The sequence below is a fragment of the Candoia aspera genome, chromosome 1 (assembly GCF_035149785.1).
Source record: "Candoia aspera isolate rCanAsp1 chromosome 1, rCanAsp1.hap2, whole genome shotgun sequence".
In the NCBI taxonomy this organism is placed as follows: Eukaryota; Metazoa; Chordata; class Lepidosauria; order Squamata; family Boidae; genus Candoia; species Candoia aspera.
In genome coordinates, this window is record NC_086153.1 from 219286811 (window position 1) to 219312483 (window position 25673).

The 25673-nt window shown below is 41.6% G+C and overlaps 1 protein-coding gene across 1 annotated transcript in view; it reads left to right on the top strand.

Annotated features, from left to right (window-relative positions):
* SEMA5B (semaphorin 5B) overlaps positions 1 to 25673 on the top strand; it is a 201012-nt gene that overhangs the window by 99236 nt on the left and 76103 nt on the right. Inside the window, exon 11 of the mRNA XM_063309048.1 lies at positions 1714 to 1921. Within this exon, the coding sequence (XP_063165118.1) occupies positions 1714 to 1921 (208 nt within the window). The remainder of the gene's footprint in view (positions 1 to 1713; positions 1922 to 25673) is intronic.

The window sequence follows — 25673 nt, forward strand, 5'->3', positions numbered from 1 at the left end:
AAATAAAGCAAAAACAACTCATGAATAAAACAACTAAAAATAAATAAATAAGCAGGAATGGTCCAATATAATTAGAATGCCCTTTGAAACAGTTCTGTCTTCAGCATCTTTGCAAATGTAGTCAGGGAAGGGGCCACGCCTGATTTCTGCAAGGAGACTTTTCCAGAGATGTATGAGAGAGGGGGGGGGGGGAGAGAGAGAGAGAGAGATGGTACTTTGTTCACCCACCAGTTGTTCTTTCCTCCTGATAATGCATAAGATTCTCTATGGTGGTAGTTCTTGAGAGAACATGCCACATAAAGATGAACAAATCTCCCTGTCTCTCAAGCTGTGCCCCTTAATTTAATTGCATCTATCCACTCTGTTTCTTCTAGGGAAGTGTCTGTACCAGTAATTTGCTTTTTAGAATTTGGCTTGTTCTGTTCCAATTTAATTTCTAATTAGGTCCAGCAAAGATCTAGGTAACAGGGGATAGATGCAGAGAAATAAGTTTCCAGAAATAACTTTGAGCATGATCTATAGTTTAATCTCATTTTCCCCTCAAAGGACAAACCCATCTCCAGTCTCTGAGCCCCGATAAAATAGGACAGACCCTCTTATCCCACGAGCACCAAGTTAACTCATTTGATGAGGAACTTTGTCAGAGGCTTTCTGAAATGCCACATATGCAGCATCAACATGGCTGCTCCATCCACACAGCGCTGTGCTATCCCAGGAAGAAGTTGGCTGTTTTGTGGTGCTGTGTTCATGCTTGCCTGAGCTCTGAAGTACCTTCTCTAGATCAAATCAGAAGCACTACAAAGCCCTACCTCTGTTTTGACTGAGACGTTTAGCATTGGCAAAGAAACTCCTCTACACCATGTTCTCTTTCAGATGTTGTTGACCTACTGAGTTCAATTAGTAAAGTCCACTGAGTTGAGTTCAATAAATGTGCATAGAAGAGTAGCTGTAATATATTACACATTTTATTTGATACACAATGCTCAAATCTGCTGAGTCATAATTGTCCATTCAAGACTAATGTCATAGCCACATTAAGAGTCAGCACAGATGTCTGCTACTGTATAATTCAAGCCTGTATATAGGCTTTCCACCAATCATAACATATGGTTGGCCACTGGGTCATGTAAAAAAGCATTTCTGTTTAGTCTGTCCTAATTTTCAGATGGAAGTCATGTACAGTATTACTTTTGAATTTGTAGTTGTTATTTCAGTATAATGAAATTAAGTAATGTCAGTACATTTGGGTTTCAGACCATTAGAATAGTTGAGAACATACAAATACAACTTTGTGTAAATTCTGTAGGATGCATTTATGCTAGCTTGCAGTAAAGGAATGCTGGTAAATATAGATGTGTCCAAGAGTTGTTAGTCTTATTCTCGTCTTCTCAGGGAGCTACAACTTTTTTGATACTGTGATTTGTTGAAAATGCTTCACATAGGTACAGAAGATATGTGCTTGGGCCATATTATGCTTATAAAGGATATCATTTGTTAGCAAATTCACTAACAGTATTTTATTTTCAAAAAATTAAAATCACATTTTAACATGTATTTTAATTCATACATTTAAAAAAGAGAAGCAAGAAATTAGAATGAAGCAGGGTTGAAAAGCAGGCCTGTAAACGGGATCTAGCTAATCTTCTCTCTGTACTGGATGATAAACTAAACTAACGCCTTGATTTACTTGCCTTTTGTTTCTTGTTTTGCTAGAGCATGGCACAATTTTGAAGGCACTTTCTACTACTAATAAGAGCCTGAGGAGTTGTTATTTAGAGGAAATGCAGATTCTTCCCACCAGCCAAAAGGAGCCAATCCAGAGTCTCCAAATATTGCACAGTGGCAGATCGTTGTTTGTTGGTTTGAATAATGGAGTGCTAAAGATTCCTCTGGAGAGATGCTCAATGTACAGAACAGAAGGGTAAGGAAATTTATGGGCTGGATATACTGTATTTCACACCGTCTTAAAAGAAAAGCACTAGTGAAACCTATTGCTACTGATTCATTTTAGAATAACTTTCGTCATCATTCAAAGAGAAGCAGAAGACATTGGTTTGTACAGGTAGACTGAAACAAAAAAAATAATTTGAAACCAATTCTTTTTTTTTAGTGCATCCTCATTAGTCCCAACTGGAAATCAATGCAATGTACAAAGATATATGGTTTACTTCTTTTTCTTGTACATTGTTGAATCACTACCGATTTTATTATCCTGTTCTGTATTTTGCAAATAGACTTGACCAGAACGTTTGGTGATGATCTTCTCACAGTTGTTGCTCTGCGGCCCCAGTTACATTACAAATAGATCCGGTATGGATATCCCTGGACTTGCCCTACTTAGTGAAATATGAAGAAGCTGCAGCAGTGGGTGGAGTCATGGGCTACCTTTCTGCTTCTTCATTGGAGCTATGAAAGTTGTCCAGAATATTTCTCTTGCTTTAAATGAATCATAGCTAACAGTATCCACAGTCTGTTGCTTTGAATGAAAGACAAAACTGTGGTTAAGCAAAAAGCAAACCAGAAACTTACAAACTCCTCCTCAGTGCTGTGTTGGAGAAGGATGAGTCCTGAGGACAGCATTCTAGCTCCTAACTCACTTTGGTTCAACCACATCTCGGTCAACTATGATTGAATAAGATGTTAAAATGTGCACAATATCTGAACTTGCTTCTTCCAAACAAGAGCTTTATCCACATGGAGAAGGGGTTAATATTTCAGATGTCTTTTTCTTCTTATAAAATATGAAATGACCTATCTCTTCCCTAGTGTTATTTCATTATTTGTTGTTCTAGTTTGGTCTAGTGGCTAAGGGACAGGACTAGAAGCAGAGAGACCTGAGTTCTACTTCTGTCTTAAGCACAAAAACTGGTTGGGTGACTTTGGGCCAGTCACTCTCTCCCAGCCCTAGGAAGAAAGAAATGGCAAACCACTTCCAAAAATATTGCCAGGAAAATTGCAAGGACTTGGACTGACTCAAAAGCACAAAGAAAAAAAAAGTTAGGAAACCATTAGTAATTAGGATGTGGCAGCAAGCTTGGTGGCAGGGCTTGCTGTGGGTTGGTTCAAAGTTTATTCATCTCTGAGCTTTATGTGTGTTCCAATGAGAATTTGCAATTCTTCTTCACAAATACACAGTGAATTATGTAAGCTATGATGGTTTCAGATGTAATGTGCAACCTAGGGTTTCCAGCTAGTCAGAAAGGAACCAGAGCAAAAGAGATGTGGAAATGAATTGGCATTAAGCCCCAATATTACATTTTCACAATTGTAGTTCACTCCAGTCCAAAAATCAGATTGCTGTCCTTCCAGTATCGTTCCTGATGATGAAAGCAAAGGTGTTCCTTCCTTATTTTTCATGTCCTAAATGGTGTATGATCTTCTGACTCAAAGTGTCCAATTCCAGTCCATTTCAATTCACTGATAACTAAAATGTCAATGTGTAGTTTATTTATTTATTTATTTAATCTTTCACTGTGTTAAGCTTTCCCACGTTCATGCTTCTTAAGAACATAAGCAGTGCCATGCTGGAGCAGACCTCTGGTTTATCTAGTCCAGCAGTCTGTTTTCACAGTGGTCAACCAACTGCATAAGGAATGCCATCAGTCTCCCATCAAATGGCCTTCAAAGGCAGTCACACTGCCATCGAGGCTAATAGCCATTGATCTCCATTACTACTATGAAGCAGTCCAACCCTTTTTTGAAGCCAGCATCACATCTCCATTTTCCCACTATAATTGTGTCTTTGCAGCTTCAAATTTTTTTTCCCTGCGTGGCAACATCAGCAACTAGACGTTCCAAAGACTTTAATCTAACCATGTCATAAATATCATTAGTACTCCAAAAGATCCTTAGTACTTCTTCAGCCATATGTGGAGTGCTACCTCACTGGAGGAACCCGTCATCCAGCACTATATCATCAGTCATTTTATATTTTCTATCCACATTGTTTTCTCAGTAAAATACAGGGTGGTTGTCCATAGCTTTTTTCTGCACAGTATGAAAGGATGCCTTTACATCAATTTCCAGCATCTTCCTGTACTGCTGCTGCCCAATATAGGTTTCTGCTTACTTTGGCTGGGCAGCTGGGATGACCTTCATGCCTTGGATGACCCTGCTGGGATTATATACTCTTGGCATACACCCCTGGCATTCTTTGCTCATCTCTCCAGAAACACCACCATCACTCTACCATGTAGCAGGACTTAAGGATTTTTTTTTCTGCTGTGGACCATTTTTTTAGATTAAAGTCCTTGCTACATCTGCTTTCTCCTCCTCATTGGATGAAGACTGGTACAAGGAAGCCATTTCATCAAGATGGGAATGTGTAAACATGGAATTGTTCAAACACAGTATGAAACCAAATCATAGTTTGATGTTACATTTGAATTGAGCTGGGTTATCAGATGTAGAAATGAAATCAGGCAATTGAACTCAGTATTTAGTTTCACGTCAGCAATTTACTGATCAAGTGGGATTGTTCCCTGAGTTCATTTCTTTAAATATCTAGACACTAATTGAGTTCTGTCTTCTGGAATTGCAACAAGGTGGTACTTATCCTGGGCTTAATACAGTGCATCTTAAGTTGCAAGGAGAAAATTGAAAATGATACCAAAACATCCATGTATTTGCATATAGTTAGTCACATAACTATATAATACATGTTGAGAGAGCACATTACGATACAGTATGCATGCTATATAATATGTAGTTGTACACATACATAACTATATACTATGCAGTAATAGAATATTATATATGTACAAATCAAGCCTGGATAAACCATGGGGTTTTATTTTTGCTTTTGTTTTCTGGGGTACGATTAGTTTGAATGAATTGTTATTATGCATCTTTGGTTTTTACCCATTTCCTCTCCCCCCACCCCGCCCCCTGCTGAATTGTTACATTAGGTCAGTGTAGAATCAGAAGGCTGGAATATTAAGCAGAAGGCAAGTGATGCTGTTACTCACCCTGGCAAACCCACCTTGGTTTTGATAGGTAGCATGCACAATTTGTACAAGAAAATAAATTGCTCTTTCTGTAGAGACAGGAACTTAATTCTTTTCCTTCCAAATAGTCAAAATAATCTGCTGTGTCCATCCCTCATGGTTTTCAATATTGGAATCACAGCAGTTCACAACAATAAACACATGACTGTAGTGTCTATGTGTAAACATATTGCTTATGCAGATCACATTTTTATCTGAACACATAAAACATCCTCTTCTAGATAAACATTTAAAAATATTGATTATATTAGTGTGAAATCACATTTAATAGATGGCTCTTCTGGGTGAGAAGAAAGGAATAGCTGTGTATTAACTGGGACTCCATCAGAATCTTTTAGCTGCCCAACACAGTAGCTGTCTTTCAGCCTCACTATTTAAACTACCCATAATATGACATTATAGTGAGCATGCTCTGAGCTGCCTGAATGTTTCCCTGCCAGTATTTCCATGGGATAGAGTTTTTCAGGTCAAAATAGCCATGCTAGTTTGGATGTCTAGTATTTTTTTTAAAAAAAGAAAAACCGAAGTGTTTTTTTGAAGCCAATCACTCATTTCAGGCAACGGTGACATTTGGAAAAGTGACATGTTTATATTGTCAGCTCAGAGATGGAAAAGAAAATTATTTTTTCTTGTTTGTTAGTTTCCAGTTTTCATTCCTGGGTTTGCTCCTATTGTTCAGGAGCCCCATGGATAATAGATGTGTATACCTTTGGTGACCTTGCCTTCAAGCCCTTGCAAAAAAAGCTGGCAGGCTTTGAATTTTCACCAGGCTTTTAGAGATAGAAATGTTAGATGTTTTTCCAGCAGTTTAAAGCAACTAGCCAACCTTGGCTAGTCTCACAGTAGGTAAAACAACAGTCCAATAAAAATAAGACCAATATACAAACATATAAAAACCACCAATAATCATTTTAAAATAAAAAGAAACTTAACAAGAAAACTATATTGATGTGTCCATGAAGTCACCAGAAATCAGGCTCAAGTAATCAAACAGGTATCTTAAACTTCAAAAAAGTGGGTTTTAAATAAACTCAGAGCAATTATAAGTACAATCCCTTTGCAGGACAAGCTAATGGGAAAAAGATCTCAAGATGGGTGGGGGTTGTTAAAGAAAGAGATACTAAAAGCAAGCAATTCCAGTGAGGGTTTTGGCTATATAAAAAGCTTAGTTAAGAGGGAGGGAGGGAGTCACAAAAGAAAGGAAGTATTGTAGAGCTGGTGTCAGAAAAGTGATTACTCAGGATATGCTGGGTTTATCAAAGGATACTAAGAATACAAAAAATGGCGTCTTTAAATATATTCAAGGGGAAAGGAAATGAATCAGTATACAAGCTGCTCAATGAAGACAGCATAATGCCAGTAGGTAACAAAGAAAAGGCAGAACCACTCAAGACCTATTTTGGTTCAATATTCTCCAACCAAGAAGTATGTATTCCAGTGTGTTCATCCGCATTCTGATGCGGGAATACGCCTCTTTAATTTGAGTGAGTTTAAAGTTTTAGGACCAGATTAATTGCAGCATAAGGTACTGAAGCAACAAACTGATGATCTGGCAAACCCTTAGGTATTAATTGTGAGAAATCAGGAGAACCACTGAAGTGCCAGAGGGCTGGAGGAGGACAAATGCCCCTATCTTCATAAACAGTAAAAAGGAAGATCTAGCAAATAATAGATCAGTCAGTCTGACATTGATATCTGGGACGAGGGTAGAGCAGGACATTAAAATATTGGTCTCTAAGTGGCTTGAAAACCATGCAGTTGTTCTGAGGAGCCAGCATGGATTTGTTAGAAACCAATTTTCCTGAACTAAACTTACTGTGGTTCATTTTTAATGGGGTATTTTTCTTAATAGATTGTGGGAACACAGTAAATATATCTTGACTTCAGGAAAGAATTTGAGATAGTACAGTATGACAAGCAGATTAGGAAGCAAATTAAATGTGAGTTAGATGGCATGACAATTAAATAGATAGTTGTCAATAAAATAATATTCAAATAGTGACCATCAATGGTCTGCATTAAATTGAAGAGAGATATGAGATAGGATACCATATGATTCAGTCCTGGGCTCTTTACTCTTTAATGGTTTTATTAATTACTTGTATTAAGAGGTAAGAAGGAAATGCATGTCAAGTCTGCTGAAGACAAAATTCCCTAGAGGACAAAATAAAATTCAAAATAATCTTTATTAGGTTAGGAAAATGATTGAAAGTAGCAGTAAGATAACAGGATGAAATTCAAGGGAGACAAGTATAAAGATATTCTCTTGGAAAACAAAATTTAAATTCACAGGTATAAGATAATGGTACTTTATCTTATTGTAATTAAAATAACAATGGTACTTGTTAAACCATTATTCAACCATTATTTTATTAAATTTATGTAAGTGATCATATAGACATTCAGGTGGCTTATGTGAATAGATCTTGTAATAATAGTTGATTGCAAATGGAATGTGAACCAGCAGTGTGATGTGGTTGCAAAAAAAGCAAATGCAGTTTTAGGCTGCATCAACAGAAGTATATATTCCAAACCATGAGAAGTAGTTATTGCACTCTATTCTGCTTCAGTCAGAACCCACTCTGACTATTGCATCCAATTTTGAGCACCATACTTTTATGGAGGATTCAGAGAAATTAGAACAGAGAAGGGCAGTGAGGATGATCAAGGGACCAGAAACTATGGCCTATGAAGGATTGAAGGAGCTGAGTATATTTAGCCTTGAGAAAAGTCAGGTAAGGGGAAATGCAGAAGTTTGTTACACAAAGTAAGTAAAAACACAACACAGAATATGCATTGTGTAAAAACATACAACTTTCCTGCCCCCAAGAGGGGATGGAGTGGAGGTCATGTACAGCTTTGTATGTAAGGAGATGACATCATGTAACATGTATATCTCTGATGAGAGCTTAAGGGGACTCCATGTACCATTCTGAAGATAGACATGAGAATACCTGAGAGGATGTTGCATAGTTCTCTCTCATTCCAGACTACAGAACTTGAAATAATGGATTGAAGCTGCAGGAATGTAGATTCCAACTGAATGTTTAAAAAAAACACAGTAATTGTGGAACCATTGCCTTCTCCCCCCTCAATTAGAAATGTTAAAGTGAAGGCCAGACAACCATTTGTTTAGTGTTCTTGACTTTGGATTCTTGGACTGAATAGGAGGTTGGAGTTGTTGGCCTAAAAGGCCCCTTCCAACTCTATGGTTATATGAAATCTTGTATTAATCTTTGGAGCTGAGCACATTCTGTTGCTCTGTATCTCACAGGTATATTCATAAATCCTGGTTTCACCATGCGGTTTTTGAAATCATCCATTTGCTCTGGTGTGAAGTAGAAAGAGTGTCTATGACTCCTATAATTTTAAAATAGGAACAGGTATGATATTCCAAACAGAAATAATGGGATTTATTTATTTATCAAATTTATAAGCAGCTACCTGACTCCGTAGCTACCCTGGGCAGCTAAAAACAGCACAGAAAAATGTAACAAAGCAAAAAGAGAAAAGAATAAAAGACCCAAGCCAACATATACAGTCTTATAAGATGCTTGCCATGTATAGCTAGCCCAAGGCCCATTGGACAGGTGGACAGGAGACCACCAGGAAGGGCTAGACTGGAAAGATGGGGAGAGGGGGGGAAACCCAAAGGAAAGCAGTAGAAAACCTCTTCTGTACAGTTGCTAAGAAAAGTATATGGACATCCCCATGAAGTCACCAGGAGTCAAGCTTGACCCAAAGGAGGCTACTGCGTTATTCCTATCCCTTGTTTCACTCATCAGTTCTAAAGAGAGGTATTGTATTGACAGTGCCCAGTACAAGATGCTTATGGATACCGGCTAAGCCTAAATTTTCAGTTCTTGCACAGCTTTGCTCTGATTTTGTTCCGTTAGGAAAGCTTAGAGCTATTCAGTGAAGTAGAGATTATGTAGCTTGTTCAGTTCTCATGCCTAGGAATCCTTTTTAGCTGTAGTGGTGTGGTTGTGAGTTAAATTAATTTCTCTTGCTGAACTGGTCAGACATAAAAGTTCCTTGAACTCAGTTTGATCCCTTCTTTGTGATCAGGGAGGTAATTGAACAGCCATCTTAACATTTATAAGTTCATTGTATGGTTGAGAATAACAGGGAACGTACTTTGCAAAAATGATGCAAAACTTGCCATTTGTGCAGAATCTTTAGGAAAACAAAAGCAGGCCTGCCCTATTTTGTAGATGGAGTAATGAAAAAAACTGCCTTGTAAGGATATTTTATTCAAATCCTGGGCTTTGAAAGATTCCCCCTATCCCCACCCCTGTTGCCTAGGCATAAAGGCAACAAATTTTCCAACTAACTTTGTATTGGTTTCAGCACTTGGTTGTATCAAGAAAGATGTTTTAATTTCATCAGTTGCTTTCCACCTGGCATTTCTCCTGAGTAGTGATTTATAGCCTATTGTTGAGCCTACATTTAATACATGCCAATAAATAGCTGCAGAAGGGAGGCAGGATATTCTCTCCCTCTTTTTCACACCTACTTCACTGTGTCAGTGTGTGTGAGAGAGAGAGAGAGCGAGCGAGCAAGCGCTGGCTTTTTACAGAAACCCCATTCTCAGCACATTAACTTTTGGTTTTTTTTTTTTTAAGAAAGCAAGGCTTTGGGAAAGCTTTCATACAGCAGAGGACTTTGTGCCCTTAAGGCAGAAATACCATAACCTTGTTTATTTTCTTTGGCTTCATCTTGCTTTCAGGATATCAGTGAGTTGTTTACACCCTCAAGGCTGATTAGAAGTCTAGATTATTCAGGATTTTTGGAATCCTCTCAATATGACTACAGAGGGTAAAGGGGGCGGGGAGAGGGAAGCCGATCAAACCCAGGAGACAAATTGAACTTAACATTGATTAAACTTAGGCATTCTAGTGTTCTCAGCAGATGTTAGGCTCCAGGATATGTTGGGAGCTCTCAGGGGTATAATATGAACAAGAGCAGGGCAGATAAGCAGCACTATGCTGTTGACGTTTTCTCCTCAAATGGTTTGCTCTTATTTCCTCTGCACAGAATTACTCCAACAGTACTGCTTCATTTCTTGCACCGAATGATGTGTCTCTTCTGGCTTTGTTTTCAGAGCATATATGTGGCTTGATTTGACCATAGAGCATTTGCTACTGGGCTGTGATTGTGGAATATCTTTCACAGCCTCCTGAAGCTGCATTTTCAGAGGAGGGTGCCACTAGGACAGGAATCAGGTTTATAAACAGACATGTGGGCCAGAAAATTTTTCAGATCAGTTTTTTTATAGAAAAATTTCTACATGAGAATGTAAGCAGTGCCCTGCTGAATCAGACCCCTGGCCCATCTAGTCCAACAGTCTGCTCTCACAGCAGCCAGCCATCTGCACAAGGAAGCCTACTGGTGTCCCAACAGATGGCCTTCAGAGGCCGTCACACTCCCACAAAGGCTAATAGCCATTGATCCCCATGACATGAATTGGTCCAACCTTTTTTTTTTAAAGCCAGCCAAGCTGGTAGCCAGCACCACATCTCATGGTAGCAAATTCCAAAGGTGAACTGCACATTGTGTAAAACAAAAAAATTCATTTTGTCCATCCTGATTTTTTCAGGATTCAGTTTCATTTGGTGACCTCTGGTTCTAGTATTTGAGGAAGGGTAAAATAGCTTCTCTTTGCCCACTTTATCCACACCATGCATACCTTTGTACACTTCAGTCACGTCTCATTTGCCTCCTTACTAGAGTAAAAAGCCCCAAATGTGGCAACCTTTCCTCATAGCCCCTTGATCATCTTAGTTGCCCTCCTCTGAACCTTCTCCAGCTCCACTACATTCTTTTTGAGGTGTGGCGACCAGAATTGCATACAATATTCCAGATGCAGTCACACCATTGATTTATATCAGCACGTTATGATATAGGCACCTCTGTTTTCAGTACTGTTTCTTAATATCCCTAACATGCTGTTAGGCCTTTTTTACAGTGGATGCCCACTAGGTCGACATCTTCATTGAACTGTTTACTGTTACTTCATGGTCTCTTCCCTCATCAGCCATTGCTAGCTCTGATCCCATTCGTTTGTATAATTTCATTAGTTTGTCTACATAAGGCAACTTGCCAGTTTCAAAATTGTATGGAGTTTGTTTTTCAGGTGATAGTTCTAAAAATTGAGAAGGAGGGATTCCCTCCCTTCTTCACATCAAATAATATAACCCAAATATTTGTGAAAAATGATGGATATTGAGATGGATATGCTAATTGGAATCATACTCATTTACCCAGGAAAATATTCCAATTCTTGGAAAACCCATATCTCTATTTATAACCCCAATCATCAGAAAGAATAATCTGCTAGGATAAAATTGCTATTGCATATTCTCAGTATTGTGATCCTCCAATATTTCTGAAATAGCTTCATACTGTTAATTTCCTTCATAAGATATTTATGGGCCCATATAATCATGTTTAGAAAGGCAGCATGAGCCAGTCTTTACTGAACAAGACTCATCTGATCATGGGGTACTCTTTTCCAGACATATGAAGTGGAAAGTTTACTGCTGCTGATAGGTACCATCTTCAAAGACTGTGCCCAAATGTATGTTTTCTTATGTTTTTAGTTTATCACTTGTATTGCACATAGGGAGGAAGAGGCCAATTAGTTAGCCATCAAAAATAGCCAACACCATTACATTTGTGGGGCTGGCAGTCATGAGAAATAGCTCCCACAAAGACATAATAAAAGGCTTAATGGGGCTCAGACGTAATCTTTCTCAGGCTTTCTTACTTTGGTACTGTCTTGATTGGTTGCACATTAGTTGTATACAACGGCTTATCCTGACTTAACAAGGTTGGCCAAGGAGTGGGATAAGAAGTTGCAATTTCAATGAAACCATTTTGTGAAAGCCACATATATTCCTTAATGTTTTTAATCACACCTTGTCTCTCAGGTTTGTTGTTGTTGGGAAAATGGGAGGAGGGAGTGCTATGCATGCTCCCTTTTGCTCCTGAAGGAAAGGGAAGAGTATTCCTTCAGGGATGGAAGCCCACCAACCAATGTGGTTTGTTTTTGGCGTAGAACAATGTGTGAACCTGGGATTAAGGCTTAATGTTAGTTTGGACTAGGCCATTGTGGCTTATTCAGCAGATCATAGTTAAAACAATTGCTTGGATAGTTCGTGAATTGTAGTATTGAAAGGGAACCTGGTTGGTGAAGATTGTGTAAATGCTGCACTAAAAAAGAATAAACCAGTATAATTACAAATTTCAATAGAAAATTCTTATACATGTTCTTAGTATTTGACTTACCTCAGCTAACTTAGAAATGTTTGGTTTGCATATGTGGTCTACAACTTGTCAACAGTGCTGAAAATAATCAAATTGGAAGTGTACATGCTGATGTAAGCAAGCTGAGGGGCAGTACACCCTGTGGATTTTTTTTCATCAACAAAAAATAGAGAGAATTGAGCACTAATCGCCAAGATTAAAAGTCAGTACGCTTAAAGATGCTGTTACGGTTGCTTGATGGGAAAAAAAATCTTTATCAATTCTGATAGGCTTATTCATCCTCTGGAACTTTTAGTGGGGCACAGCTTTCCTGCCTTGCTCTGCTCTGTCTAATTACAAACTACTTGATATCACAAGGTTTATGTTGAATAATCTTTGTTGCACGTTTCATCCAGACAAGATTATGTGGAAAATTTAAATGTTCTGTTACTAGGCCATTTAGGTCTCTACATTGCTTTGTAAATATCCTCTCTTATGACTTTCCTCTGTGGAATTCAAAGTCTTGAATGAGCTACTGTAGTGTCTCGCTCCAGTGAACTTTGCAAGACATCCCAAATATATCCAAAATATATTTACTTTTCCATCTGTCAAGTCTCCCACAAGAGAGTTGGTGGATATATTCTTTTTCTGGTCTGCTGAAAACAAGTATCCTGTAAAATAGAGGTGAGAGCCAGAGGCCCACAACTGAGTCTGGCTTATTAGACCGTTCAGTCAGGCCCATAACTTATCTTTTAAGATTTTGCCTCCTCTTTTAGGTCCCATGATATCCCCAGGGCCCGCTGCTCCATTTAATCTGATGCTCTGCTATTCCTTCCAGCACAGTAGGAACGTTTCCACCATGTGTGGTTGTTGCAATGTTTGAATGCATTCAAGTGAGCCCCAACCCAGCACTGGCTCTGTTTACAAACGTGCTTGGTGGCTTTGCCCATCTTCCCTTTTGGCACTTCAGGTAGCTGAAGTGACCCCTGGCAAAGACAGGCTCAGAGTAGGAGGGCTGAAAATGAAGATAGAAGATGAATTGTGGAGCTGAAAAGGAAAGCATTGGAGAACAAAAGGAAAAAAAAAGAGGGATCTGAAGCAAGAACGGCTGTTGGAAAAGGAAACAGAACAGCTGAGGGGTTCGTATAGGGAGGAGAGAGGGATAGGAAAAATTAATATGGATGGATGCAGGGAATGTAGATGAAGGGAGGGGAAAATATGAGTGGGTGAATGGATAGATGTGGGCTTGATTTAAAATTAGTTGATGACTCATCTGTCAAGTCTATATTTTGGGAAATTTAGAAAAGTGAGTTACAAATTAAAATAATTTTTGACACCCTTGATATTAGTTCCACTGCCTGAAATATTCTGGAAATATAATTGGTGTAATGATTTTGCTCCATATCTTTTAATTCTCTTTTGCTTACTGACGGAGATCAGAATTGAATTGTGATAGTAATTGCATTTGAACAAAGTTTTATCCTTTTAAATAGACCAGGTTGGGACAGCTCACTTTTTTTTATGACACTTTTTTAAGCGTCATAGCAGTTTTCACCCCTGAAATTCTGTTCCGCTGTCAAAGATGTTTGCTGATAAGCAATATTACATTAAGTTTTAAGGTTGTTATGGTCAGGAGTGGGAGTTTACTTCACTACTCAGATTGAAATATGCTTTCTTTCATTAGTGCTTTTATGGCACCTGAATTTCCATTTGGATGACTGCCCATATAGCTGGTTGAAGGAAGCTCACAACATCTCTGTTTTTATTAAGGGTTGCTTGTGCTTGGCAACTCAACAGAATTTTTTTTATAGTGTTTATGAAGCAGCATTTATTCATGTATTTTTAATAACGCTCTTTAGTGATATAGATGTAAATCCAGATTTAATCAGAATTTCCTCAACATAACCATTCATCTTCATATCCAAGCAGAACATTCTTTGTTTCCCTGTGTTCCTCTTTTTAATATTTATTTGTTTATTTATTTTATACCCCCCCATGAAGAACCTGGTATCACAATGAAATGATGGAAAGTTTTGTCATGGAATAAGAACTGGAATAATTTGTGTTGTCTGAGAGCATGATCTGAGAAGCTGCCCTCAATTATAGAGATACCAAAAAATGCAAAGGCTGTAGGAAGGAGGAGCTCACAGTAGAAGGCACAGGTCAGAATCATGAATGTGGTTGAAGAAATTAATATACTAGCCTACAGGTACCTTGGTGATTTTTTTGTGGTTGCTACCAACTTTCCAGTAGTTGAAGAACTGCAGAAATTCAGAGGTGGAAATAGGCTTTGATGCATTGTATATGAGTATACAACCACCTTCCCTTTGTTCTGTTGGATGTTAATCTGTGTTCTAGTGCTTTCCATATAGGATGCGTGCTTTATCTTTGTGCGGTCATTATTTTTTCACTCCAGTTTCTTTCTTTTTCTTCCATGTCTATTTTCCCTCCAAATCTACTCATGACATTACCAAATAATGGTTTGTCCAATGTTAGGAATGTCTCATCAACAATGCTCTCAATATTTATCATAAACAATCAATGCTCTTTGGTTTATTTTCTTTCCATTTGTGCATATAAGCTTAAGGGAGGCAATTTGGTGTAATGATTAAGGCACCTGACTAGAAACAGGGAAATTGTGAGTTCTAGTCTTGCCAAGGGCATGAAGCCAACTGGGTGACCTTCGGCCAGTCACTCTCCCTCTCAGCCCTAGGAAGGAGGCAAGGGCAAACCACCTCTGAAAATCTTGCCAAGAAAACTGCAGGGAGTTGTCCAGCCAGTTGCCAGGAGTCAAAAACTGACTCAAAGGCACTATATACACACACACACACACACTCATAAATACATTGCATTGCATCTACTGCATTCCCCATTGTAGTATGGGGGATATAGCTGAATAATTTTATTGATAAATACACCAGAACATATGTGTGTACAAAATATCATATAACTCTTGGGTAGTGTATCCTGAAATCCTGAAAGATTCAGAGAGGTTCAGAGGAAATGGAAATCAAGTTAATTATGCACAATTAACTGTGATGCTTTAATTGCATCTATCAAAAAGTTTCAGGGCCTGCCTCTAGACTTTTCACTGTTCAACAGTAACTCTAGAATAAAAATATTCTAGAAAAAAAAATCTCTATCCATTTGCCAAGATGTTTTGTTTGTTTTCTGGATTGCAGTGATTCACTCTTCACTATCCATTCTCCTTTATTCCTGCATCCACTTAGTCATTTATGCACATACAGAGATGGACGCTCCTGATAAATATTATACTATACGCTATTAACACACAGCTCTCAGGCGTGGTGAACACTGGGATAGCTATGTGTACTCCATTCTCTGTATAACACTCTCTTACCAACAACATGATTGTTATTAGACAAGATCATTATTAGACAAGTTTTTGAGGTGATGAAAGGCATACTTAAATTGACAGGAATAAATATTGTTCTTATAGACAAAAACTTTAGGGACTTAAAAGATTTCAATTTGATTTTCATTTTCTTTTTTTGTCAAGCTTACAACTATTTCATTTTTCTTTTGTCATGTTTTCTGATAGAGGGTATGGTTTTCTGTGCTTTAATTCAAGGCCTCCTTCATCTCCCTGGGCCCTGTAGTAAGCTCTGTTGAAGATATATCCATACAAATAGATTGATCTATACAATTCATATTGTAAATGGAATCTTGCATTTCCTCATTTGCAAAAATGAGATGGAAGTTATGACACGTATATTTGGAGTAACTGCCTCCTTTCCCAGAGTCATAAAGGTACCATTATTATATATTTTGACTTGTTTAGTCAAGCTGCCTTTGTAGCAGTCTGTGTTTATTTCTTTACAAACATGCTGTGTATTTATCATATGCATCCCTAATTCTTACTTTATGCAAAAAAGCAAACAGCTGTTCCTTATATACTGCAGCCAAATGTTTTATAATTTTACGGGTTTTCATAGGATGGAAATTTTTCAGATGTAAAGAAAAAAGTTTGTTTAAAATTGCTTGGATTTCCATTTCATTGTTTATTTTCTTCTGGAACTGGCATGCATAAACAGCTAGCCATTGCTAAGTGTATAAGGGACCAGACCAGTTCATAGAACTTCAGTGTAAGGGAGCAGCAATCTACTAGCAGATGTATAAATATTGACTCGAGTACTGTCATGAGTAAGGATGGTGAGCAGGGGGCTCCCATCCAGACTGTTAAGCGCATGCGTAGCACTGAGGAATTGGGCAGCCATTCAAAGAGACACAGATCGGGACCGCCTTAACCTTTGGGGTTTATATGTCTGGGTTTTTCCCACGCTTCTTCAGTTTGTTAGGATTCCTGTTATGTACAAGCAATAAAACATTAGAGACCAGTTCCTTGTCTCAGCGTGGTTCCTGGCTGTTAGGACAAGTACTGCGGGTTAAACCGCTGAGCTGCTGAGCTTGCTGATCGGAAGGTCGGCGGTTCAAATCCGTGTGACGGGGTGAGCTCCCGTTGCTAGTCCCAGCTCCTGTCAACCTAGCAGTTCGAAAACATGCAAATGTGAGTAGATTAATAGGTACCGCTTTGGTGGGCAGGTAATGGCGTTCCGTTTAGTCATGCCGGCCACATGACACGGAAGGGTCTACGGACAAATGCCGGCTCTTTGGCTTGAAATGGAGATGAGCACCGCCCTCTAGAGTCAGACACGACTGGACTTAATGTCAAGGGAAACCTACTAATGCTGCAATGAATCACCTGCTCTCAGTGCTATGGGTTGACTTTCATCCAACTTTCACAAGATGTTCAATTCTTGGTTTTCAATTCTTTGGGAATGGGAGGTTGGACTACCAGAAACGCTGTGATCTTCCCACACAAATCCACATGATGAGCATAAAAATGTAAGGGAAGAGGGGTAATGAGCCCACTTTCCATGTTCACTTCACTGCATCCTTGTAATCTGCCACACTGCAGTAGGGAGCCCTTACAACTACCCTAGACTCCCCTTAAGTGGGGAGCTGAAGCATGTCAGGAGCCTACGTATTTTTCTAAATTCTGAAGTATTTGATCTACCCAGAATTCAGAATTTACTTCATTATGCTAATCCCATTGTTGGAATAGAATCAGGTGCCATTAAGCAGAACTGACTCTTTGTGTTCGATTACCAGAAACATGTGTTCTTTGGAAAATAAACTTGTTTCCACTTGACTGGTGTCTGGATAATATTTCTAATTTCTGCTTCACTTGGCTTTTCTGTGGGCATGAGGCGTGTGGTTAAACAGATTGCCCTGTGGTTTAGGTTTATCTCTGCAGTTTAGGTTTGGGTTTGGTTTGTTTTTGTTTAGAAAATTGAGATTGTGGGATTTTTAAATTTTTATTTTTCTTAACTCTTCAACATCCTTGGATTTATCATCTGCTTTCTTTGCATCATCTGGTTTGGGGCATGACCGAAGCTCTCAGTCCTACATATTGGTCACTGAGGCTGTCAGTAATTAGGATTTAGCTGGCTGAAAACTAATAAGGTTGTTTGTTTAGCCCATCTTCCCTTGCAGGTTGATGTTAATGGCACAATAAACTAATCTTGTAAGTAGTACCATTTTTCCAAGCACAATCTCTTGCTCACAGCTACTTAGACAGAGATCTAACAATCCTCTGTTATTTGTAAAATGCTGTTTCTTTGGCAGTAGCCATGCTGCTTTGTAAATGAATGCTGCAACCAGTTTTTCTTCTTCCTTTTTTACTTGTATAAACTCCACTGTAACATACGGTGTTACAGTATGTAACAATTTTGCATCAAATAAAATGAATATAAAACAAATTAAAATATCTGAATTATGTACTTATAAAACTTCAGTTTATTCACAATGCATGTGTACTATCTATTTTGCACATCCATAAGTTTAGGTTTTCAAAAACTTAAGGATTGGGTAGGAATTTGACTGGTGTAGAGAAAGAACAAGGATGGGTGTTTTATTTCATGAAGTTATTCAATTTATATTCTCCCTCCCAGCACTTCCTCCTGTTTTTCCCTACAACAACAGCCCTGTCATGTAGGTTGGGCTTAAAGAGAGTAACAAGCCCAAAATTCTCCAGTGAACGTCCATGGCTGACTGTGAACTAGAACTTGGAGTTTCCTTCTCCTAGACCAGTGTTTCTCAACCTTGGGAACTTTAAGATGTGTGGACTTCAACTCCCAGAATTCCACAGCCAGCATGGGAATTAAAGTCCACACATCTTAAAGTTCCCAAGGTTGAGAAACACTGTGCTAGATCAATACTTTAACCATTACACCACAACACAGTTCCATGGTTTCAAGTCAGGAATGCAATATAAGGGAAAATAACTACATGGTATAGTGTAGTCACAGAATACTATTTTTTTTTCATCCTCTATTAGCTAAGTTTCAAACGTGTTACTATAATCACATATTTAAAGCACAGTGATAAATGTGAATGAGAGCAGCCAGGAGGCCTTAGTCAATCTGGTTCTGATGACAATGATGATGATTTTTAAACAACACTGCCCCAGCTATTATTTCTACCCAGTGATGTTGTTTACTGACAACCCAGCTAACCTTCAAGAAGGAATTTTAGTGAAAAATAAATGCCACCGCTGTTGCAGCAGCTTTTCTTTTAAATTTAAAATGGCATTGTTAAATACACAAAATGTGATGAATTTAACTGTAATTTGCACCTAAACCTTGACTAAACACCCTCGGATTTATGTGGTTTTGCCAAAAACGAACTCCCTGTTTCAAAGCTTTCCTCTCTACTCATGAGGATTTAAAATCTCTTCTACATAACTATTAATCCTTCCAGAGGAATATATTCTAGAACTCCCTGTCAAAGATACTGTGCACCTATTTTTTCTTTTCTCCCTGAATGGATGTTTAAATTTATTTTATTTATTTGCTGCATTTTTATGCTGCGTTTCAGCCTTTTTCTTCATAGCAATTTAAGAATAGAGACTCACAGTCTAAAAAGACAAAACATGCAACAGATGGAGAATGAAGGGGGAAGGCAGAGGAGGACAAACAGTTCTTCAAGGCCAGAGAGAAGAATTGAGTTGACATTTATATGTAATTCCAGGCAGATCTGGCTGATTTCTCTTCTGGGACTTCTGGCTTGCTCAGTCTTACGGCTTTTGCTAAAGGATAAGGGCCTTCAGGGCACTCTCAGGAGGCGAGGATTGAGCTTTGGTAGATAAGTAGCAGCAAGGGGGAAAATGAGTTTCCTCCAACCACTTCTTCTCTGGCTGGTACCAGAGGCCAATATGGTCTGTTTTCCATGCCTTGATGTTCTCCCAGAAAAGCAAAGGGTTCAGCTTCCCTGTGATTTTTGGTTCTCAGTCCAATGGAAGAGGCTAGAGTGTGTTGTCTTTCTGCTCTCAAATCCCAGGGCCACTGGTAGGAGAGAAAGAATAAACAGTAGGAAAATAGGTGGGAATTACAAGTACAAAATTATGTAATGGAACCTTGCACAGTCCTTTGAAGAAGGCATAACAGTTTGTCTGGAATTATCTTGAGTTCTTCAGAGTGCCCAAGAATTTTGTTAAATACCATGCTCCGTGCTTATGTCAGGTGGCAATTTCCCATGATTCTAACTCATTTCTGTAGACCAGGCTAAGACTCTATGGGAAGCCAATGTTTTTCCCCCACCTCCAGGACATTTTTCCAGTAGGATGAACAGTCTGGGAGAGCCAGTCTGGTGTAGTGGTTAAGGAACCAGGCTAGAAATTGGGAGACCATGAGTTCTAGTCCCATCTTAGGCACAAAGCCAGCTGGGTGACCTTGGGCCAGTCCCTCTCTCTCTCAGCCCTAGGAAAGAGGCAAGGGCAAACCACTTCCAAAATCTTGCCAAGAAAACTGCAGGGACTTGTCCAGGCAATTGCCAGGAGTCAACACTGCCTCAGATTCATACAAATTTTTTTTAAAAAGAGCAGCCTACAGCCTGAATAGCTCAGATAGCCTTGTTGACCTGAGGGGACTGCACAGATCAAGTAACTTGGGAGCAATTCATTCTCTTCAGAAATTATATCAATTTATTCAGTCATTAGTTGAATAGAAAATGGAGCTAATTCTAGCACCATATCTGCATATACAAAGGAGAGGGTGCAGTTGCCTCAGATCCACTCACATGTTGGTTGAATACATGACCATAATTTTTAACAAGGGCTAAAAGTTGTTTATGGTTTCCAAAATGAAAATAATTTTGGATATAATTGTGCATAGCCATATACTTTCACCAAGTTGACACTCATACCCTGTCTGCTTTTTCCTGCATTAATCTCAAACTGTACCTTCTGCTTCTGCTCCCTTGCATGACTTTGGAAGCTAAGATATCAGCAAGAAGAGTCACAGCAGCAGATGGCAAGAAAACTCCAGAGGAGCCAAAGTCCTATTTTCATGCAAATGGCTTTGGTGGCTAAAAATAAGGCGCAGGAGGCAAAATCACTCTTATATTAAAGAGACGGATTCAATTGTTTATAAACACCATGTTTGGGATATATTCTAGTAGGCATCAGATAAGTCATTTATTGCAAAATAATGAGCATGGAAGTGAGTGTCTGTTGATGTTAATATTCTGTCAGAATAAATCCCATCTGCTAAATGTTTTCAGAGAAGAATTTCCTTGAATTCCCAATGAGTAGTAGCATGGTTAACAGTTAATTGGAAGTACAAGAGGACCGACTGTAGCTTAAAATCTGCACTACCTCCAAGTTTGCTATGAAAGGCTGCTGGTGTTAACTCTTGAATGGGGGGCCAAACTAGATGATCTCTAAGATCCTTTTCAGCTCTACAATTTTATGACTGAACTATAATTCTCACACTTCTTATAAATCTACTACGATATCTTTCACTAAATAGTTTCTGACGGCATTTAAGTAATCACATTTTTAGGGAAGGGAGGCCTAGACATTCTGGAATGGTTTGGATAATGGCTACGTCCAGTGTTCGCATGCAGAAAAGGAAAGGCAATGAGGTTTGCCACCTGATTAACAATATCTTGATTGACTAATGGATGAGATTCCTTTTCCAATTCTAAGCATACTTATGAGAGACCGAGTCCTGTTAAGCTCAGTGGAATATGCTTCCAAATAACTTTATTTAGAATTGTAATGCTAGCTAGTTAATTTTAGATTAATTTATGTACGTGTGTTTAATTTGTTTATGAGTACTACAAACCACACCAAAGAAGACAGAAGCGCTTTATATTGTTTTTCGTCTAAGAAGAGGGAAAAAATATGCTTGATAGGTGGGATGTATCTAATGCTTTTTATAAAAACGTATGTGCAACATTTCAGTCAATCTGCAGATTTTTGGTAAATCAGTGAAGCAGCTGTCAGCCCTTTCAGGGTAGGCCAGGTTAGAAACAGATACCACAAGGACTACAGGAATGCTATGATATTGTTGTTGGGTATAATAACAGAAATTTTTAAAGTTTTTTTTTATCCCACCCTTATTATTTTTATAAATAAGGCAGAGAGCATAACCTAATACTCCTTCCTCCTCCTATTTTCCCCACAGCAACAACACTGTGAGGTGAGTTGGGCTGAGAGAGGGTGACTGGCTGTCATGCGCTGCCTGCCTCTGAATAATACTCAGACACTGGTTCGTGGATCAGGCTCTGATTTATTCACAGCGCAGTTACAGCGTCGGAAGAAAAAAGCTGAGAGTGACAGGAGCGCGCCGGTGCGGGGTTTAAATACCCCGCGCCGGTCAGCGCCCCCTCACTCGCGGTCACGTCACCCCCCTTTGTCCAATACGTTGCCCTGCCGGTGGGTGAGGGGTTGTGAGGCCCCGCTGGCGTTCCGGGATCGCCCATCATCAGGTTTTCTATTCCTCTGGTGATTGCTGTCAGCTGGGCGATCTCCGATGTATTGGCGCTGATGGCTTGGGTGTGCTCCGTGATCCGTTTAGTTATTGTTTGTTGGCCGTTAGTCGTTGTGGGTTGATGGCTACTTATCTTGAGCCCCTTCACCTATTTCCTTGCTATTGTCATGTGTGCCATTGCGCTGATGACTTCAGCTCAACGGCACTCATGACATACTGCCCCCTTTCCGAATAGTGCTCCCCCCCGGTTTTCTGGTTTTTTTTTTTTTTTTTTTTTTCGGTGGAGCTGTCAGACGGCACTTTTTTTTTTTTTTTTTTTTGAAATTCCCGCCGGAGTAGTTGTCGCCCCTCCCTTTGCTCCTCCCTCTACCACGTGCCTTCCCAGGGTGTGTCCATGGTGCACATGCCCGGGTCCCGTCCTGGCGTGCGCATGCTCCAGCCACACCCAGTTTGTTTGGCTCAGTTCGGCGAGGAGAGAGGCGTGGCTGGTCGGGTGCTTATCAGCTCCAGGTAGGGCCCTTCTTTTTTTTCCAATTTAAAGTGCGTCGCCTTTGTTGTGTCTCCTGGGCGTCGCCCCCAGGTTGCCCTGTTGACTTGCTTGCCACTCCCCCGCGGCCGGGGGGGCGGGGGGAGGGTGCTGGCGAACGCTTGTCATCACCTCGTGGGCCCGGGGCGGGGGGAGTGAGTCCCGGGGGGGGAGGTCCACCCAAGTCGCGGGCTTGGGGGGGCCCTTTCCCTTGGGGCACGGGAGGCGGGGGGGGGCCTGCGGGGGGGGGTTTGGCTTGCTGACCTTGGTTGTGGCTTGTCGGGGTATGCCCGGTGAAATGCTCTGGTTAGGTCAGGCGCGTTAACGTTGTGCGCCGCCACCCATTCCAGGTGGGGGAAGTGTTTCCACCTGACCAGATAGTGTAGAGTTCCTCGTTGCTTGCGGGAGTCGAGAATGTCCCTTATCTCGAAGTGGTGTTGCCCGTCGATCATCACCGGTGCGGGCTGTGGCGTGCTTGGGTGCCATCGGGAGGTGGTTGCCAGTTTCAGGAGGCTGGTGTGGAACACCGGGTGGAGTCTCCGTAGGTTGTGTGGCAGGTCCAAGCGTATTGCTACCGGGTTCACTATTTGCGTGACTCGGAACGGCCCGATGTACTTAGGCCCCAGTTTTTTCGAGGGTTGGGTTGACTTTAGGAACTTGGTGGATAGGTAGGCCATATCCCCCGCTTGGAACGTCGGTTGTTGGCGCCGGTGCTTGTCGGCCTGCTCTTTGTAGGCTGCCTGTGCATCCTTCAGCGCCGCCGTGATTACTGGCCATGCTTCCGCGATCTTCCGTCCCCAGTTGCTAGCGTCCACCTGGGGTTCCGGGGGTTGAGGTAGCTCCGGTATGGGGACGAAGTCGCGCCCCGAGACTACTTCAAACGGAGTTTTCCCCGTGCTCGTGTGGACGGCGTTGTTGTATGCGACTTCGGCGAACGGGAGCAGTTCAGCCCAGTCGTCTTGGTGGTAGTTAGTATATGATCGTATGAATTGCTCTAAGGTGGCATTAAGAACCTCTGTGGCTCCGTCCGTCTGGGGGTGCCAAGCCGTAGATAGGGCCTGTTGGGTCCCCGTCAGCTTTAGGAAGGCCCGCCAGAATTTGGAGGTGAACTGTGTGCCCCTGTCGGTCACCACACGTGCGGGACATCCGTGTAGCCTGTACACGTGGATGAGGAAGAGTTTGGCTAGCTGTTGTGAGGATGGGACCGACGTGCAGGGGATGAAGTGGGCCTGCTTTGAGAAGTAGTCCTTCACCACCCAAATGGCCGTTTTCTTCTGGCTGGGTGGGAGGTCCACTATAAAATCCATAGAGATTTCCTCCCATGGGCGGGAGGGTTCTGCCACCCGTTGTAATAGCCCCGCGGGTTTGCCTGGTGCCCGTTTGGCCCTAGCGCACGTTGGGCAGGACGCTACGTAGGCTTTTACGTCTCGCCTGAGCGCGGGCCACCAGAATTGACGCCGTGTTAGGTGTAGGGTCTTGAGGAACCCAAAGTGTCCCGCTTGTTTGGCGTCGTGTGACCTATGCAAGATCGCCTGGCGTTGCGAGTCCGGGACGTAGATTCTGCCTTCCCCCCATGCCAGGTCCTGTGCCATCGTTACCTTGTCGGGGTTTGCCAGGAACCAGGGGTCGGTTTTGAGGGCGGCGGCGAGGTCCGTGCGCATTCCCCCTGGTAGTTGCGGTTGGCTTCTTCCGGTCGCCAGTTGTCCCGCCGTCGGCTGCGCCGTAGAGTCGAGCTGCCTCCGCGCGCCGCTTCGGGTGGTCACGGCCATCCCCAGTTGCGAGGCGGATAGGACCGTCCCAATGGTGTCTGGGGCGGGCTCTTCGTCTTGGGGCAGTCGGGAGAGGGTGTCGGCCAGGAAGTTCTTTTTGCCCGGCATGAACTTCAGCTGGAAATTAAAGCGGCTGAAGAATTGGGCCCATCGGACCTGTTTTGGGCTAAGGCGTCTAGGCGTTCGTAGGGCCTCGAGGTTCCGGTGGTCAGTCCAGACCTCGAATGGCTGGGTGGCTCCCTCGAGTAGGTGTCGCCATGTCTCTAGCGCTGATTTCACCGCGAAGGCTTCTTTCTCCCAGACGTGCCATCGCCTTTCTGTCTCGGAGAACTTCCTTGACAGGTAGGCGCATGGTTTCAGGAGTCCCGTGGGGTCTTTCTGTAGCAGGATGGCTCCCAGGGAGAAGTCTGAGGCGTCGGCTTGGACCACGAACGGCCGTTCTGGGTCCGGGTGCGCGAGGATTGGCTCCGTAGTGAACAGCGCTTTCAGCTTGTTGAATGCGGTCTGGCACGCGGGAGTCCAATTCAGCACTGTGCCTGGGTTCTTGGCGCGTCGGGTGTCCCCCACCCCTTTGGTTTTGAGGAGGTCCGTTAGGGGGAGGGCTATCTCTGCGAACCCCCGGGCGAATGACCTGTAAAAATTCGCGAATCCGAGGAAGCTCTGTAGTTGGCGTCTGTTGCGGGGGCGCTCCCAGTTTAGCACCGCTTCGACTTTTGCGGGGTCCATTTCGATGCCGTCCCCGGAGATTCGGTACCCCAGATAGTCTAGGCGCTCTTTGTGAAACTCGCACTTTGTAGGCTTGGCATAGAGCTGCGCCCTTCTGAGCTTGTCGAGGACTTGCCTGACTAGGGTCACATGTTCCTCGTGCGTTTTTGTGTAAATAAGGACGTCGTCGATGTAGACCAGGACCCCTTTGAACAGATGTTCATGCAGTACCTCATTGATGAGCTGCATGAACACCCCAGGGGCCCCCGCGAGTCCGAAGGGCAGTACTTTGTACTGGAAGGCGCCTAGGGGGCAGTTGAACGCCGTCTTCCATTCGTCCCCCTCCCTGATTCGGATGCGATAGTACGCCTCGCGAAGGTCCAGTTTGGAAAAGACTTTGCCCGTGGACAGGTGGGCGAGCATGTCCTTCACCAGGGGTAAGGGGTATTTGTTGGACAGGGAAGCCGCGTTTAGGCCCCGGTAGTCGGTGCAGAGCCGTAGGGTGCCGTCTTTCTTCTCCCGGAATAAGACGGGGGCTCCGACCGGTGAGCATGCTGGCTCTATGAATCCCCTGTCTAGGTTTTTATCGATGAACTCCCGGAGGGTTGCCATCTCCTTCGGG